General features: G+C 43.1%; 1 protein-coding gene across 1 annotated transcript in view; it reads left to right on the top strand.

Moving 5' to 3' along the window:
- Nucleotides 1-18399, top strand: part of LOC142019985 (vascular endothelial growth factor receptor kdr-like) — a 196069-nt gene that overhangs the window by 112207 nt on the left and 65463 nt on the right. The window contains exon 12 of the mRNA XM_075007461.1: nt 10136-10244. Coding sequence (XP_074863562.1) covers nt 10136-10244 — 109 coding nt within the window. The remainder of the gene's footprint in view (nt 1-10135; nt 10245-18399) is intronic.

Raw genomic sequence — 18399 nt, 5'->3', positions numbered from 1 at the left:
AAGGCCAACACCCACATCAGGTCTTCTGAGCTTGTGCTAAGAAACTGCAGGCTTGTTTACCCTAGAAGCACTACAGTGGCACCTAGGCAGCTGTGCCACTGTAGCCTGTCTGCTGAAAATGTTCTATGCTGACAACAGAGCTCTCTCCCTCAGCATAATAAAACCACCTCTGCAAGAGGCAATAGCTGTGTTGGTGGGAGAAGCTCTCCTGCCAACATAGTGCTGACTACACTGGCCAGTGTAATGTACATCGTTCAGGGGTGTGAGGGTAGTTTATTTACACAGCTGAATGATGTATGTTATACCCAAATAAGTGGTAGCGTGGACAAGGTCTCAGTCTCCATCTCCCTGCACACTCGCATAATGCAGAAATAATTCTACTGAAGCCAATGGCACTGGGAAGCCTGTGCGAGAGGAGAATCAGATTGCCATGGGTGTGACCGTGAAACAGACCCATCTGTGTCTAAGGGCTTTACCTATTTCAAAGTCAGTTTAAAAAGCCATGGCGCAGATCAGGTGCCTTACAATTGTCGCCAGACTTGTAGAATCCCCCTTCCATTGGCCTTTCAGCAGTTACTGCTTTGTGCATCAAACTGGGATGCCAGAAGCACTGCAACCAAGCAAACAGCACTAGTTTATTCTGGTTTGTTTTCCACACATAGGCCAAACAACCAAACTCTCCCCCTTTCCTCATCCCATTTTTCTGTCCTTGAAAGGATTTTAGGTGCAGATCTGGGCCGTGTTTGCCAAAGGGAAGTGCCTGAGTAATTGTTTCTGGAATCTCAGCCTCAGGCTGCCTTCTGTTTCCAAAGCTGCGACACTTTGCTCTTCCCCCAGACTGCAAACCCTTGTGGAAAAGATCACCAAAAGTCATCCTCCCTCTGCTGACAATGGGTGACATGAAAATTGATCATTTTAGAGCACTTTAGTGGGCGCTAGTCTGCCAGACAAGGGAGAGGAGTGGGACAAGCCCAACTCAAAGCAGCTCACATACATTTTCTTTCCATGGGCTTGCTTCAGGTTTCTGAGCTTGAGAAATTGAGGTCCATGTAATCCACTCACTAAGCCTGGCTATTTCTCTCTGCATTCTGCAGACACTGTTATTGTGACTAAATGAACACTGTGCCTATCGCTCTGATGCAAACCATCCTTCAGAACTTTTGGTCAGAGCAGTGATTTGACCTAATTTCCCTGGCCAAAATATCCTCTTCCCTCTACTGGTGCGTGCTCATTGGCTCTTGATGTCTGTTCTAGAGATGGCTGCACTTCATTACCATCAGTCTAATATTGCAGGCTCCAAGCTTGCAGTCAAAGCCATGCAGTTGAACCTCCCTTGTGACTGTATAGAGCTCCTTTGACTTCAATGGAGCACCAGCCCAAGAGTACGTATTGCCCAATAGGGAATGGATAGCAGGATCAAGGCAATACTTGGAAGTGTTTGGGACTGAAGTGCACCATAGGTATTTTATGCTGGTGAAAGGTGCTCGACTGGCAACATCAAAGCCATACTTAGAACAGGAGCAGCATGAGCAGCAGAACAGACCGTGTTTTGTACGGTTTCTGTGGCTCATTCAGTCCTTGCCATCCTGAATTCATTGACAAATGTGTCTTAAGTAGGATTTGTCTGCAACACTACTTAAGCCAATGTCAATTACACAGCTTAGGGATGTGGAAAAGCCAGACCCCCATTCGACATAATGCGGCGACTACACCATGCTGTCGGTGGGAATACATCTCCCTCCAACAGCTTCCATATTTGTTGAGGTTGAATAATTACATCAGTGGGAGAGCGTGCTCCTGCCAAGATAGTGCATCTTCAACAGAGTCACTAAAACAATACTGCTCCTTCAGTCGCAGCAGTGCCAATTTAGCACAGTAGTGAAGACAGGGCACATGGATCCAGCCTCCTCCACCCACGTTTATTTTTCTAATGATGACTCTTGTTGTTCTCTCTGTAAGCAACTTCTCTTCTTCCTTTGGGATTATTCCAATAACTTTGCAGCTGTTGTTTGATCCCAGTTTGCAGTAGCTTCTTCTGGTTTGTGTTGTTTTTTCAAGCTTGCAGTCTTACTGAAGTGTTCGCATCTTTGTGCTTTCCCAAACCCTTGACACATAGGCTTTGTGCAGACACATTTAAGTACTTCATCATTAAATTTTCATTAAAAGATACAGCTATAGATAACATAATTTTACAATTTATGATTCCTTCATACATTTTCATCTCCCTCTGGCCAGCTGATTATAAAGGCATTCTGGGGTCTTTCCTAATAACTCTTGGTCTTGATTAAGATTTACTCCTGTTAATAAAGCTAGGTTATGTGAATCTCAGATTTCAGCACTCTACCTGCCAGCTTACATTGTGGCTAATTCCATCCACCCCATTTCTCAAGTCCAAGACTATCTGTGTTGAGGTAAGTGAAGCCTTTAGATAATAGAATACACTTTTTAAAAGACACTGATGAAATCCTGTAGCCTTCAGACTTTTCCTTGTTTTTATCAGCTGTTATTCCCACCAGAAATGAAACAGACAGGAAATAGACCAATCCATTCCCGCCATGTCCTAGCAAGTAATTCATCTGCATTTGACTAGCCAGATGAAATAATAAAGATGTTGGAGACTGTGTTAACCCAGCTTTTATTGACTGTGTGATGAGGCTGGGATTAGCTGAAATTGGGTATTTTTCCTGTATGATTTGAGCATGCCCTGCCGTAGCTGAAGTGCTGCAAAGGCTAGGGTGAATTTTTCCATCTCCAGCACTTCAGTACACTCTGTCTCAGATGTCTTCCATTTCAAGCTCTCAAACACCTTCAGAGATTCATGTTATCCAGTGATATTTTAAAAACTGCATTAATATTTTAGGACCCTGACTGCTGATAATGCAGAACCCACTACCCCTAAATTCCTGGTGCTGCTAACCTAAAACCAAACTTTTGCTCTCTCTCAGGTGCCCTGACTTTTGAACTTCAGAGGAGGCATACCTACATTTTTAAGGCCTGAGTTAGTAGAGAACCAATCACCCAGCAAGGTGCTAGGGGATTCTGTGCTGCTGTGGGTGGTATTTCCCAGTTGAGATGTCTAGCCATCTCATAACAACACTTTGCAAGGATCTCTGAATGCCTTGCACACGAAAATCAATACAGTCTGACATTATCCTTATGGGACATAAGCCTTTTGTTGTTGTTCCTTTTCCCAGCTGGCGAGGGAATTCCATCACTCTGCCTCTGTGAGGTTCCCTGTTCATAGACTGGTGACTCACAAGTGAGTTTCAGCCTTAAGGATCAGCGTGTGATTATTCTGGACACCTCAGTATGTGTCACAAGAACCAGGGTATTTACTCAGACTTCCTAGCCAAATTCTTATTTGGCCAATTTCTGTTCTGCCAACTGTAGCAAGGTACCCCTGTGTCTTGCCAAGATTCCCCACCTTTCCCTTTAGGTGGGGGGGATGTGGCTGCACCCACCTCTGTCTGTCTAGACTAGCTGATCAGCCTCTTCCCTCCTAGTTGCAGTCAGAGCTTTCAGTCTCTCCAGGGGAAGGGAGCCCAGGCGCGCTGCTGCTGCTGCTGCTGCTGCTGCTGCTGCTTGCTGGCTGCCTGCCTGCCTGCCTGCCCCCCACACCTTCTGTCTTCTGCTAACACTCCTGACCTCCTTATTTCACTCTCCTTTTCACACTTTTCCCCCATACCGTCCCTGATTGGGATGGCTTTTTAAAAACTCTGCTAGCTTTCCGGCTATTAGATCAGCTGGCCCTCATTGATTAATTGCAGCCCCTCCATGCTACTTCCACCTGTGTGCTTAACCAGCTTTTTCTCTTCTTCCCCCGGTTGGGGCTGCATCCTGAGCTGCCCTTCTCCCTTCTTACTATGGTCTGCTGGCCTGACCCTGTTACACAAGCCAATTTCTCCCTGCAGTTTTGATCAGATACTGGAGTCTTCAGCTGCTGTTTTAAAGTATTAAGCAGTTGCCAGAGGTGGCTGCATTTTACTGCCAGGGGAAGCATCTCCCAGGACTTTAATTGCTTTAAGGTTGCCCCTCAGGTTACAAGGTGCTGGGATAATATTCCTTTAATCTCTTTCCCTCTATAAAATGATTGTATTGATCTGAACTTGGGAGAACAGGTCATAGGCAAAAAAATAGCAGGGTCCATAGATAATGCAGTCCTTTTTTTGCTGGGTCTTTTCTCTCTCACAGGTGTCTATGTGGTTCATAATTGGTTTGCCTTGTTCACATGGCTGATTGGGAGACACTGTGTCAGGAACCTTATGATTTTATTTCAGAAGGACCTGGGAAAGGGGTTGGGCTTAAGCAGCTCCAGCTGAAAACAACAGCATTAAACTGCCTTGGAGGAACAAAGTACAGCACTTGGGGTGCAGCAGAGTTTGTCAGTGGAACAATTAAGATGTTTTAAAAGCATCACCCCATACAGGTGCACCTTTCAAACAACCTTCCAAAAACAGCACCGGTTTGTCTGTTGAGCAGGGCAGGGGGAGCAGTCACACCCCTAATTCTGGGTAAGACATCCAAATGCCAGGAAGCAAATTATGATGTGTAGGCTCTAGCATATGCAGAGGACAGTACATAGTGGCATGGGCCCTCCTTGAGCTCTCTAGTGTACAAAGCAATGTACGGCTACCCCATCCTTTTCAGTGGTTTAACCTTCTTTCTGGTGAGCCCCAAGGAGCCACGCCAAGGGCCCCCTGCCCACTTTGGGTTCATTGGTTTGTGAACTCTTGGGTAAGAAGCCAAAGCAGTCTCCCCACTCCTGCAGTGCACAGGGCCTGCTAGAGTGCTTGTGATGGTCCCAGAGTATGGGATCGCTCCAGGCCCAGACAGTCCCCTGCCCACCAGCACTAGGGCCAGGCCTAGTTGAGATTAGTCACAGCAGAGGTGGGTCTAAAGAGGCGATGATAGGGCCTGTGATTGTTCATGCCTAGAACAAACATCACTGTCTCCAAATGGCAGCTGCTAATTGACCCGGTGGGATTCCCAGAACCACCCTGAGCCAACAGCCTGCCAGCTCTCTACAGCAACGATGTGTTGTTCGGTCATTTTCTAAACAAAGCAGGATTGCCAGCTTCTGATGGGAGAGGCCAGCAGTACAATTTGGTACAGAGCATTTTATACCGAAGGGCCTTCATATGTAAGCAAAACAACCACAGGGTGCATAAGTCACTAGGGAGGGGTTTATACACATGACTAATGCTCTGTGCTTGTTCAGCACTTTTCCTCTGAGGATCTCAAAGCACTTTCCAATCAGTAAGCCTACCAACAGGCCTGTGAGGCAGGTCAGTACTGTCTTCTTTTAACAGGGAAACTGAGTCATGGAAAGGGTAAATGAGATCACAGAGCTAAACATTCACAGAGCTGAGTGCAGAGCCCAGCAGCCTTCAGTCAACTCCCTGACTGTTATCTAATCCAGGCCTCTCACCTTCCTTTTTCAGCTTTTCAGTGCATTTGCTAAGATCTGACTGGAACAGTTCAGACAGCATCTTTTAACAAGGAAATTCCAGTCCAATACCATTGCCCTCAGAGTGGCTGAATAAGGAGCTAATTGAATATAGGCTGTGAAAGATTTCTAGAGCAATTCCCGCTAATTTCAGCCATCTCCTTCCTCCCAGTGCCAGGATGAGACAGCCGATCACTTTTTCATCCCCCTTTCTCTCCTCCTCTTCCTCGCCCACATGTTGCTCATGGCGTGAAGGAGAGAAGAATTGTTAAGTAGAGCCAGAAGAGGGATGGATGAGACCAAGGAACTGAAAACAAACGGAAAAAATTATTTATTTTTCCTGGCTCCAGCTCACTTTAGCTGAAAGAAAAAGCCAAGCTGCATTGTACTTGCTACAAAATGTCTTAGGACACTCATGTTGTGTGACCGTGGAATGCATCTTGGCTGCCCCTAAAATAGCATCTTCTTTTTTTTTTTTTATTAGTGTAGGAATATTACACAGTTAAACATATGGAATGTATTGAACTATTCCAGTCCATTTCTTTTTTCAAGCAGTGTCTCTTCAATTACTTGCCTTAGCCTTTATTTAGAGATAATGGCAATTTGTTTTGTGGTTGGGCTTTAAACTTAATTAGTTAACTAGCTTTTATTGGTTAAATATGCATCACTTGGATAAAAGGGACTGGGTGGAACAGGGTTAGGTAAGGCAGTGTTTATTTGGTGTTCCATGAACAACTCACAGGTGTAGCGCAAGTGTCTGACAATATTTTGATATCATACACTGATGGTATATATTTTCTGTTATGAAAACCACTACAATTTTACTTCTTCATTGCTATGATACCTGAATAAATTACTTGATTTTGGTTTTGTTGCATACATTGCTGTTTGGGGTTTTTTTGGTCTGACAACATTTTTTTGAAGAAAATTTTCATAGGTATTTGGTGTTCCATGGTCTCAAAAAGTTTAAGAAACACTGATGTAAGGGACAATGAAACCTTCTGTGTGACGGGTTCAAAGCCAGCCCAAGCAATCAGAAATTGTTCTTCTCTGGAAGGCATTTAGAGGGCTCTTTGTAGTGGTTGATGGGGGTTTCAAGCCAACTCTCTCTAGAAATGTATCCAAAGTACAACTGCTACTGAAGTACTGCGTGATTGAGCATCTTAGGTACAGTCTCAGCAGAAGAGCAAAGGATTGATGGGACACACAACTGAACTGCCAGTTGCAATGGGATGGCGAAGCTTCAACTGCACTTGTGTGGGATGTCACAGAAGGAAAAGAAGACTACAGTCTAAGTCTCAATTTGCCACCTTTCATCAATGTTAACATCATCACAAATGTGTCATCTCAAAGTAACTGATGATTTGACTTCAGATAATCACTACAACTAACCTGAGAACACACAGAAGTAGGGTAAAAGTGTGGGTCCAGCAGATGACAACATAGCCAGGACTCTTGTACTCCTGGCACAAGTTTCCAGGCCTGTCTTTGTATAACAAATACATTAAGCATGAACATTAAGAGACGTGGGGAACTCACAGGATCATTTAGTTTTTCCCTGCAACAAATGTAGAATCATTGTATCAGAATATTCTTCTATGCTTTTTTCTGGTTCCTTTTTAAACTCCCCAGGTGATAGGTCCAAGGGGACTCACTGTTAGGCCTATGATCTATCTGTATCTTTTCATTTGCTCAGTTCCATGCCACTTCCCACATTCACCCTCCTTTTGTGTATTTTTCTTATTCATTAAAATTATTTTAACTCAAAAGGGGTGGCAACAGTTCCCTAATCTTCACCTGCAATTCCTGGCCAAACATAGACATATTTAATCGTGGTGATGTTTGTTGAGCCTGGGTTTTTCTAACTGTCTAGGATAACATCTGATGAACATCTGTGGAAACATTTGCATTATGTATGAAATGATTTTTTTAACCCTCTGAGTTAATAGGGATTACTAGCCCATGAAATTTGTTTGCCAACTTTGGCAATGGCCACCTAACCTCCCTGCTCAGGTTTAGCCTGGTATATTCTGCTGAGTGAAAGACAAACCTGTCTGACTCTACTAGGGGAGGAGTTGAGGGATTTGTGCAGACTGGTTAACGCCCCCGGTGAAATATTTGTACATTCCAGAGAATTGTTTTATTGGAAACTGAAACAAGATCAGGGCAATCTGGCAGCTGAGAACTTTACTTATGATACTGCAAAAATAATTGGACTCCTTATCTCAGGGATTTACCTAGAAGCATAAAGCCAGAGTGAAAAAACTGGTGCATAATAGCTTCAAGGAACTCATCTTATTAAAATAAAATAACTTTCAATCCTTCATTTCCCCCACGGAAACCCTATGCATTTCTCTGCTCGGTCCTGCTGTTGGGAAAGCCACTTTTTGGAGGGCTTCTTGAGATGCAGTAGGACAAGATACTAAACTGAGGTCTTCTCTGCCATATCTTGTGTATTCTGCACTCATTGCCTTGAGTGCCTCCTAGGCAAACCAGGAAATCTGTTACTCTTGCTCCTTCCTTAAGATTTCCCCAAGAAATTCTTCCAAATTGGATGACCAGGGAATATTTCCTGACCTCACAGATCACTGTCACATCCCAGCACTTTCTTGATAAATGACACCCACATAACAAGCCCTGTGGTGAATTGAGTCTAGTCATCTCTGCTCCTTTCTCTCTTATAGGGCTTCTCCTTGGGATAGACACCCAATTTTTTTAAAACCCTGTATTCTTGGTCAGCAAGTGGACAATAAGATCTCATGGCAGTTCTCCCAAGTATAGGGTTGTTTCCCTTAATGCTCTTGTCAAACTCTACGGCCGTGTCTACACTAGCCCCAAACTTCGAAATGGCCACAGTCCTGACTGCAATAATTCCTGCACATATAGTTCGGGAGATCTTAAAAAAACCTATGTTAACAGAAAATCTGATGATAATAATACAGATGAGATTGGTCCTGGCTCAGATGAGATTGGTCCTGTTAAATTAAAGTGCTCAGGCACCTTGCAAAATCAGAGCCATCATTGTTATCGGCGGGACAGGGGGGAGGGGACGGCTGGTGAAAAGAATATGCAGAATACTTTCCCTCTTTAGTGTGATCTCATTCCCATGGAATGGGTGTTTATGCATCAAAAAAGAAGTGCAGTGGCAGCATTGGGTGCTCATTACCCTTCCTGTGTTGGAGGCCAAGGGAACTGGGTTTCCTCTGCATTCCCACGTCTAAAGGTGGCTTTTCCCCATTTTTGTTAAACTACATCACAGTTCGTCCCCATGAGAAACAAAGGCACTTTTTCATGTACTTGTTTTTCTGCAAATTGAAATGTAAAAATCCCATGGGATCAACCCTATGAATCTCATTCCCCTACAAGATTTAAAGGACCAAAGTTCAGAAAATCTTAAAGGACATCCCACCCTGCTCCAACCATAGGCAAGGTGAAACTATCTAAGGAGAAAATGAATGTTTTGCGTGCTTTTAGTTTTGGATATTAAAAAGAAAATCCTGAGATGCTTTTCCACACTCACAGCACTCCGCAGTAAGGCCGAAGGGTCAGAGGGAGTGCTATCACTTCTGGCTCTCTGGCTCATTAAAAAGACCTTCAAGTAAAGTAATGTTTGTTCCAAATCTGTGTTTTGAGGTCCTCAGGTGAAAACACCAGGGAAATACAAAGTAATCTTACAGAAGCCTCTCAATTGTGGTGGGTTAGGCTCTTTGCTAATGGTACCAATGAAATATCCAGAAATAAGATGACACCAGCTGACTTATCCTAATGACATTGTATGTTACATCATGGTGGGATGACCCAGAAACCTGGGGCAGTCAGTTACAGGAAGGAATGTATGAAAGTGGGGTGGTACAGAGAGATCTCTAGAAACGCAAGATAATAAGAAAGAATTTGATCTTGGTCCAGATACCTAGCTGAACCACTGAAAGATGTTCTTCCCAGATGATGCCAAAGGAACCCCCTCCATTTGAAATTCAGCTTGCTGTCTTAGCGGGGCTGGAAATATCTTCTGAGTTTTCTGCTATTGCCTTCTACATTTCATAAGTTCCGCTGTTTTCCTCAGGATCAGAGGAGAGACCTGTTGTGCTGAGGCAGCCTCTGACCCAAGGAATCATCTCAACACCAAGCTAAACCTCATCAGAGACAGTGCCATCTACTTTGGATTATCACTGCAAAGCATTCTTCTCAAATGTCCCTCATTTCAAGGGGACATCACTCATTTTAGTTACCTAGTGTCCACACAGTGTCTGGCTTCCTCTCCTCTTTACTGAGAATTATGTGCAGCAGAAATAAAGGGAAGTTTGTAAGAAAAGTTATTGGCACTGAACAAGTGAAGCCCCCTGTATATTCAGGTTGTTGCATGCATTTTTCTTTTGTGTCCTTCCTTTGGGTCTGTGTTCCACATTCTGCTCCAGTGATGTGCTGCAAAGAGAAGCCTTGATTGTAGGGTGAGGGAGGAGAGGGGAGAGTTGCTGGAGGTGGGAAAGGGAAGTGAACTGACTGGGCTGAAATACAGGGAAATGAGAAAGAAATATTTGACTGGTGTTGGGCTTCATTGATTAATCAGGATTCCTTTTGTTAACAGCATTTTTTCTACCATAAAATATAACTCGTTCATTCACTTCATTTATAGCCCGTGCCCCAACATAGATCCACTGAACCACTTTTTTTTCTCCCCATGCTTGGTAGGTCGTAAGCAAGCTGACTACAGAACACAGCAATGCATCAGGGATCTATTATTGTGTGGCTTCAAACAAGATTGGCAAAGAGGAGAGAGGCATCACATTCTATGTCTCAGGTAAATAACAGGCTGTACAGATGATCAGGACTTGCCGTATAAAAGTTTGCTTGCACTGTTTTAGCTATTTTAGAGTTTCATACTATTGCCCATAGCACAGGATCCAAGCAATTTCCATGTAGTATTTTTGACAATAACAAAGTGCCTAATGGACTTCCTGGGGTGGCCAGCACTTCTCTAACATTACGTGCCCATTCCAAAAATGGTGCAGTCCCACTGAAATCAATGAGGTTTGCAAAGATAAGCAAGGGCAACATCTGGACCTTACCCAGTCCCCCTTAGGCTATGTCTACACTATGAAATAAAGTCAAGACAGCGGATTACATTGAGTGTGAGTCAACAATGTGATACAGCTGTGAAAAAAGGCTAATATAATTCCAGAGAATATTAACAGTAATGTCATGTTTAAGACACAAGATAACTGCCTGATTCTGCTTGACACATGTGAGGCCTCAAATGGAGTACAGTGTCAAATTCAGGGAACATTTAAGAAAAATACAGACAAATTGCAGAAAATCCAGAGGAGAGCAACAAAAATGATAAAAGACTTAAAAAATCTGACCAGTGAGGAAAGGTTATAAATATTAGACATGTTTAATATACAGAAAAGAAGACTGAGGGTTAACTGATAAGAATCTCCAAATATGTTAAGTACTGTTATAAAAAGAACAGTGATAGAATCATAGAATACTAGAACTGGAAAGGACCCCAAGAGGGCATCAAAACCAGTCCCCCCGGCCTCATGGCAGAACCAAGTACCATCTATATCATTCCTGTTAGATATTTGTCTAACCTGCCCTTAGCTATCTCCAATGATGGAGATTCTACAACCATCCTAGGCAATTTATTCCAATAATTAACTACTCTGACAGTTAGGAAATTTTTCCTAATGACCAATCTAAACCTTCCATGCTGCAATTTAAGCCCATTGCTTCTTGTCCTATTTTCAGACACTCCCTCCTCCTTATAACACCCTTTTAGGTATTTGTAGGTACTTACAAGCTGCAATTATGTCCCCTCTCAGCCTTCTCTTTTCCAAACTAAACAAATCCAGTTCTTTTAATCCTCTCTTATAGGAGACATTTTCCAGACCAGACCTTTAATCATGTTAGTTGCTTTTCTCTTGACCCTCTCCAATCTCCCCACATCTTTTGTAAAATGTGGGGCCCAGAACTGGACACAGTACTCCAATTGAGGCCTAATCAGTGCAGAGTAGAGCAGAAGAATGACTTCATGTGTCCTGCTCACCACATTCCTGCTAACGCATCCCAGAAACATATTGGCTTTTTTTGCAACAACGTTACACTGGTGAGTCATACTTGGCTTGGGGTCCACTACAGCCCTTAGATCCCTTTCTGCATTACTCCATCCTAGGAAGTCACTTCCCATTTTGTGTGTGTGAACCTGATTGTTCTCCCTGTCATATATACCATACAATTATAAAGATAGCAGACAATAGCAAGGTGGGAGGGACTGCAACTCCTATAGACAGTAGGAATAACAATTCAAAATGATCCTGACAAATGGGAGAAATGGTCTGAAGTAAACAGGATGAAATTCAATAAGGACAAATGCAAAGCACTCCACTTAGAAAGGAACAATCAGTTGCAGCCATACAAAATGGGAAATGACTACCTGGGAAGCAGTGCTGCAGAAAAGCATCTGGGTGGGGGCGGTCAAAGTGGATCACAAGTTAAAGATGAGTAAACAGTTTAATACTACTATAAAAAAAGCAAACTTAATTCTGGGCTGTATTGGTAGGAACATTGTACGAAAGACTTGGGAAGTAACTACTGCTGCTCCAGCCAATGCCAGGGAGGAAGCTCTGGAGGTGGGGGGCAGCAGCTGTTACAGCTGCTGCTGCGGAGGTAGCCCAGATGGCAGCATCTGTTCTGACCATTGCAGGACCACTGCCAAAAGCCACTAAGCTGCAGCTGCTCCTGCTACCCCCAGGACCTTCCTCAGGTGGTCCTCAGCTCCAGCCACATCAGTCCCTGGTCAGGCTGTCCCCAAGGCCAGCTGTCAGGAATACCAGCAGCAGCCTGCTGAGGCTGTCTCCAAGGCTGCCTGACCATGGCAGGGCAGACAGTCCAGGGGTCAGCCACACTGGCTGTTGCACAAGTCACAAAATGCATTACTTCCACAACCTCCATGACAGACACTGAGCCCTTTCTGTGAGGGAAGATTGAGAAAAATAGTTTCTTTAGTCTAGAGAAGAAAAGACTGAGAAGGAACATGATAACACTTTTCAAGTATGTTAAAGGTTCTTACCAGAAGGAAGAGAACATTTATTCTCCTTAATCTCTGAGGACAGGAGAAAAAGCAATGGGCTTAAATTACAGCAAGGTTGATTGAAGCTGGACATTAGGAAAAAACTTTCTAATTGTCAAGGTGGTTAGCCACTGAAATAAATTACCTAGGGAGGTTGTGGAATCTCCATATATTTGGAGATTTTTAAGAGCAGGTTAGACAAACACCTGTCAGGAACGAACTGGATAATACTTAATCCTGCCTCAGGCACAAGGGACTGAACTAGATGACTTCTCAATGTTTCTTCCAGTTCTACGTGTCTATGATTCTATCTTCTCTAAGAACAGCAGAAAGAAGCAATTGGCTTAATCTGCAGCAAGGGGGATTTAAATTATACCTCAGGAAAATTTTTCTAACTGTAGTTAAGGTCTGGAATAGACTTCCAAGGAAGTTTGTGAAATCCCTGTCACTGAAGGTATTTAAGAACCGATTGGACAAACATGTATCAAGGATGATTTAGATTTCCTTGGTCCTTCCTCAGTGCATGGGACTGAATTTGATGACTTGTTAGCCCTTCCAGCTCTAGATTTCTGTGATTCTATATTATTTCCCCAAATACCACAACTCCAAACCCATATGTTGTTAATCTCTTAGTGCAGAATCCATTATCAGGGAAATCAGAACATTCTACACCTTGACATATTTGTCCAAATGTCTAGGCATATTTGACCACATGTTTAAACAAATTAATCTTAACTGAGCCCTCTCCCTTTGGTGTTCCCTTTCTGGACATACACTACTGGCCAGAATTTAAACTGAAATGGCCAATTTTAAACAAATATTGCAGAAGCTTCAAATGTCAAATTCTCAACCAGCAAATGGATTCTATGAGTAAAGCTCTCCAGGCAAGGAATGCAGACACACAATGTGACCTGTTCATTCAAAACAACTCAGCTGCTGAGTGTCAAATACATGCAACATATTGCTCAGGAAGGACTACAGGCCCAGTAGTCATTCATAGAAATCATCCAGGAATAATTCCCAATAATGGATCTCACGGAAATCTTTCTAGTCTGTCCAGGGACACAAGCAAAGGAAAAAATCAGCATGCATCCTCTACAATAGGGGATATTACAATAGTTACAGCCCTGTGCTTTGCAGAAGCTCTTGTACACTGTGTCATTTACGATCATGTTTGTAAAATATGTCAGTAAATTTTTAAACAAGTGTATCAAGGAATGTATGCAAACCTTGCTGCCATTTCTGTTACCTTCAAGTGCTGAGATTAAAAATGCTACCCAAAGATAATGAAGCTGGTGCAGGTTTGGGGTCAAATACCTCTCACAATGGCAGCTCATTTCTGCTCGACTGGTGACAAGCATGGGCCAAAAAAGGATGTCTATATCCCCCAGGGGTATTTCTCCAATTCAGGAGCAATGTAAAGCCAATATATGCAACCCTACATGAGGCTCCTGCAGAGGGACTGTACCTATAGGGATTGTCAGGGGTGAGGATAAGAGAGGAGTGGTCAGTGAGCTCCATGTTCCAGTAATTTCCGGTCTAGTGAAAAGATTCTCTGCCCTCCAAGGGTGTGCTTCAGAGAGAGTGAGCAAACAGATTTCAGAAGTCCCTGAAACAGTCCTGGAAGGCTGGAGATCCGTTATTAATTATGCACTTTACCACTACCATATGTGAACCTTCATGTTGGCTTCATTCTGCTCTGAGCAGTGCCAGATATTATGTTTGGATGGGTTTGTCTGTGATCAAATCAGTTTGTTCCCATTACTATGCCACCCACAATGCTTTTTAATACTCTCCATTCTCTGCTAAAACCAATCTTGTGGCTGCTCAAAGTGTGAAATACAAGTGAAACAAGATGAGGTTCAAAGGGTGGCAGCCACCCATGGGCCTGCTAGTGGTAGAAACCTTTCACCCCACTAATGAAGCTGTTTTGTCCACAGAGACATTTGTTAGATAACTTGGCTGAAATGTTATTTTTCTCTTGAATTGTTGGAAGCTTTATATTTCAGACCTTCTTTTAATTTTGCTTAAGGCTAATATTTGTCCATGTAGGGAGCAAACATTTAAGGCATGATTTTTTAAAAGTAAAGGTAATTAACCAGTGAAACAACTTAGTAAAGGTTGTATGTTCTCCATTACTGGAAATCAAATGAAGGTATATTTTTCTTTTCTAAAAGATACACTTTTCAGCCACTCCTCTGGGATGTGAAGCAGGAATTAATTCAAAGAAGTCCGATGGCTTATGTTATGCAGGAAGTGAAACGATATGATCATAGTGGTCCTGTCTAGCCTTAAGCCCTATGAAAGCCAAACTTTGATTTATGTTTTGAAAGTTTATTTTTGTTAACAAGTTTCTCTAAAAAAAATGGAAAGAGTGGGAACACCCCAGAAGACATTTTATATTAACATTCCAGAGACAATGTGCCATGAGTCTTCATTATCCATATTAAACCATTTAGGGTTATTCCCATCACAAAATTGTCTTCTTTCCATCTGAAATAGACCATATCATGAACAGGGCTGGAGAGGACATTCTCACCCCTAAAGGGAGGTGTGTGAGTTCCATGCCATCCTGGGAAAAAAAGAAACATTAAAAGATAACAACTGACTCCCATAAATCACATGTTTAAGGAAGAATGATGACATTTATGGATCACAAGTAAACTGAATCTTGCTAAATGCAGACAGCACAGATTCCACTGGTGAAATATTACCAAGTCTGACCTGCTGCTTTGTGTCTTGGTGGGATAATCCTTTGAGGAGAGGTGCTTGTGATTCCATCAAGGTGGCCGGGCCCCTTCAGATGGCAGAAGAGCAACAACTCTGGGCTGGTTTCATATATGGCAAAACTCTGTCCACCTTCCACACTGTGCCAGGTTGACAAAGAAGGAAATGAATAATTTTACCCGTCTTTTGTAGAATAGACTGGTCAGGATTTTTGGCCCACAGGGCCCCATCATACCGAAGAAATCACAAAGGAAGTGGCCTCGTCATCTAGTTCTGCTATAGGAGGGAGAGACTGAGATGGACTGCGTGGGGTGTACATAATCAGAGGGACCCCAGCAGTTACGTATAAGAAGAGGAAAGGTTGCATATCGGAAACTTGGCTGCAAGTGGAGAAAGAAAGTGCATCTTGTGCATCCTACAGAGCTATGTCTAAATGTTAGATCCAGCAGTGCCAACAGCTGCTGCGAGTCTTGGGGCAAGGTGGGATGGGAGCCTGGCTCCCTGCCCTGCAGGGCCCAGGACAGAAGGGGGGAGTTTTGGGGCAGTCAGCCCTGGCCCTCCCCCACACTCCCTCTGAGATACACGTGGAGTTGTGGCACGTTTCAAAGGAAACCAAGGGGGCAATTGCTCCCTTTGCTAACCCCCAGTTGGCAGTCTTAGTGAGGTCAATATAATATCCTATGAAAACAGGTTATGACCTTCCCATATGATAATGTTTTAGTCTTTCTGATATGTTATAGCATTGCCAGTTTGAGGACTGCCCAATAAAATGCAGACAATTACAGACAGCACCCAATTCTTAGCAATCAAGCTACTAAGAGTGATACAGCCTGAATCTGAGAACTGATGACACCTGCTGGAATCAGGGTTTGAAAATAAACAGGGATGACAGATGGGACTTTGTGAAGAAAGCTGAAGATTTATCAGACTTGATCCCAGCTGCCCAAAGTCCAGAGCATGCTCAGCTTTCATTCGTAGAGCTCTGTGATTAATCCAATTACTAGTTAGCACAAGAAAAAATCTTGATATCTTATTATCTTCTCTTGCTCTCTGGGAAATGTCTTGATGTTTCCCAAGCCACTTTCAAGTGGGCAGATATCCAGATCATCAAAATCGCTTCCCAGCTGGGTCCTGTCAGTTTCCTTGGGCAGATCTTCACTACAAGGACAGGTTGATCTAAGCTATGCAATTTAAGTTACATTAGTAACATAACTCAAATCAATATAGCGTAGATCTACTTACTGCCAGGTCCACACTGCAGGGGGTCAACAGAAAAAAAACTTCCCCTTACTCATCCTGTTTTGTTGGGGTACCACTACCAGATGGAAGTACCAGAGAGTGGAGAGGTCAGTCTACTAGGTCTTTACTGGACTCGCTAACTCAGCCACTGGTGGATTGCTTGCTACAGCATCAATTCCTCCCTGTAGTGGAGACAAACCCCTGGATGGGAGTCCTTGACAAGGAATAAATTCAAAATAGGTCATGGAGACCAAACTCCCCTCTTGCTCTAGAAGCAGTCCCTTCAGAAATGTTTTCTCCTGGCAATGTATGGGAATAATGAAGAAACCTGCATGTTCATTAGCCAGACTATACCTGTTCTGGGGGAAAATACAATGCTTCAGTCTCCAGTGCTGCCAACCTGGCACTTTCAGCAGCACTAAATTCATTTCAGAAAGGAAAGAAAACTCTCCCTTTGATCTCCTGGAATAGCAACATAATCCGTTTGCCCTTCTACAGGGAACGTGCCTGCAGAACTCACAGAGATACTGTAAATGGCAATGAATGTTTCATTGCCAGCAGAACACATTGCATTGCCAAGGAGGTGGGACATTATAGTAATACCAAACCATATAAAGGGGGGACATCTAAGTAGAAAATGGTACCATTAGATGGCAAAGCTGTACCCTCTTAAGGCTCTTCCTGCAGATATCCTGACTGCTTTGCCTAAGTAAAGCACTCACAACACTTTGCTAATTAGGAATGCCCTGTCCTAACTCTTACTGATGTTATTACATTCTACTTAGTGAAATACGCCTTACAGTTTCAATAAAGATATCAGATTTGTCTCAGATTGTGATACCAAGTAGAATAGCGAAAGCAAGAGCGAGTTTGAAGGTAATAGATAAAATCTGGAAAAGCAAAGTGATTAGCTTAGGAATGAAGCTGAGCATCTTAAAAACATGTGTATTCAGCAGCATGTTGTATGGATGTGAGACACGGGTGATAAAAGATTCGGAAAGAAGAATATTAGCATTCAAAAGGAGTTGTTATGGAAAGATTCTGAGAATAGGATGGATGCAGAAGGTCACCAATGAGGAATTATATAGGAAGATACAGCTGAAATAGAACCTGCTGCAGAAGGTTATAAAATGGAAGCTACAACTATTTGGGCATATTTGCAGAATGAACGACGAACAAAAAATCAAGACCCTGGTATTCAGCATAATGGACGGTTCAAATAGGAGAGGCAGACCACACAGAGAATGGTGTGGAGCTAGTCTACAGAAACAAAGCCACTCCGCACTGGACAGGGAAAGAAGGAGAGGAATACTGAGAGAGGCATCAGACACCAATGGGCGTTGAGCCCACAGTTATGGATGATGATGATGAATATTTTGCAATGAGAAGGGGCTGTATAGTCAATACATCAAACCATTAGGACAACTTCATGTCCTTGCCCACCACTGGTCAGAAGTAACTACTTTGGAATCTCTTGTAAGGATAGAGAAGCAAATATCAGAACTTCCTGTCCTGAGGAGTTTCCTGCCTTGAACAAATATTACTCACAGTTTGGTCTGTGGTCTGCAGTGTGGGCAGTGTACCACACACCATGCCATACCCATTGTGAGCTTACATTCTAGCCCCAAGTGTTTGCCTAGCACCTGGCAAAATGGGACTTCAGTCTGACTGACATTTCTGGGTACCACTGCATTCATTAGTAATAAAAATACATCAATGATAACAATAGTTCCTTCTCTGCCCTTATGAGGCGAAAGCAAGAATACAGAAAAATGGAGTGAAAAATTTCTGGTAGAAAGAAAATATCCTATTTCAGACATCAGATAAGCATCTTCTGTCATGTACTGTAATGGACATTTTTACCAATGCTTGCCACTATCAATTTGCTCATTCCTGACGTGTTTACAGGCCACATGGA

The sequence above is a fragment of the Carettochelys insculpta genome, chromosome 13 (assembly GCF_033958435.1).
Source record: "Carettochelys insculpta isolate YL-2023 chromosome 13, ASM3395843v1, whole genome shotgun sequence".
NCBI lineage: Eukaryota > Metazoa > Chordata > Testudines > Carettochelyidae > Carettochelys > Carettochelys insculpta.
This window is presented reverse-complemented; position numbering and strand designations above follow the sequence as displayed.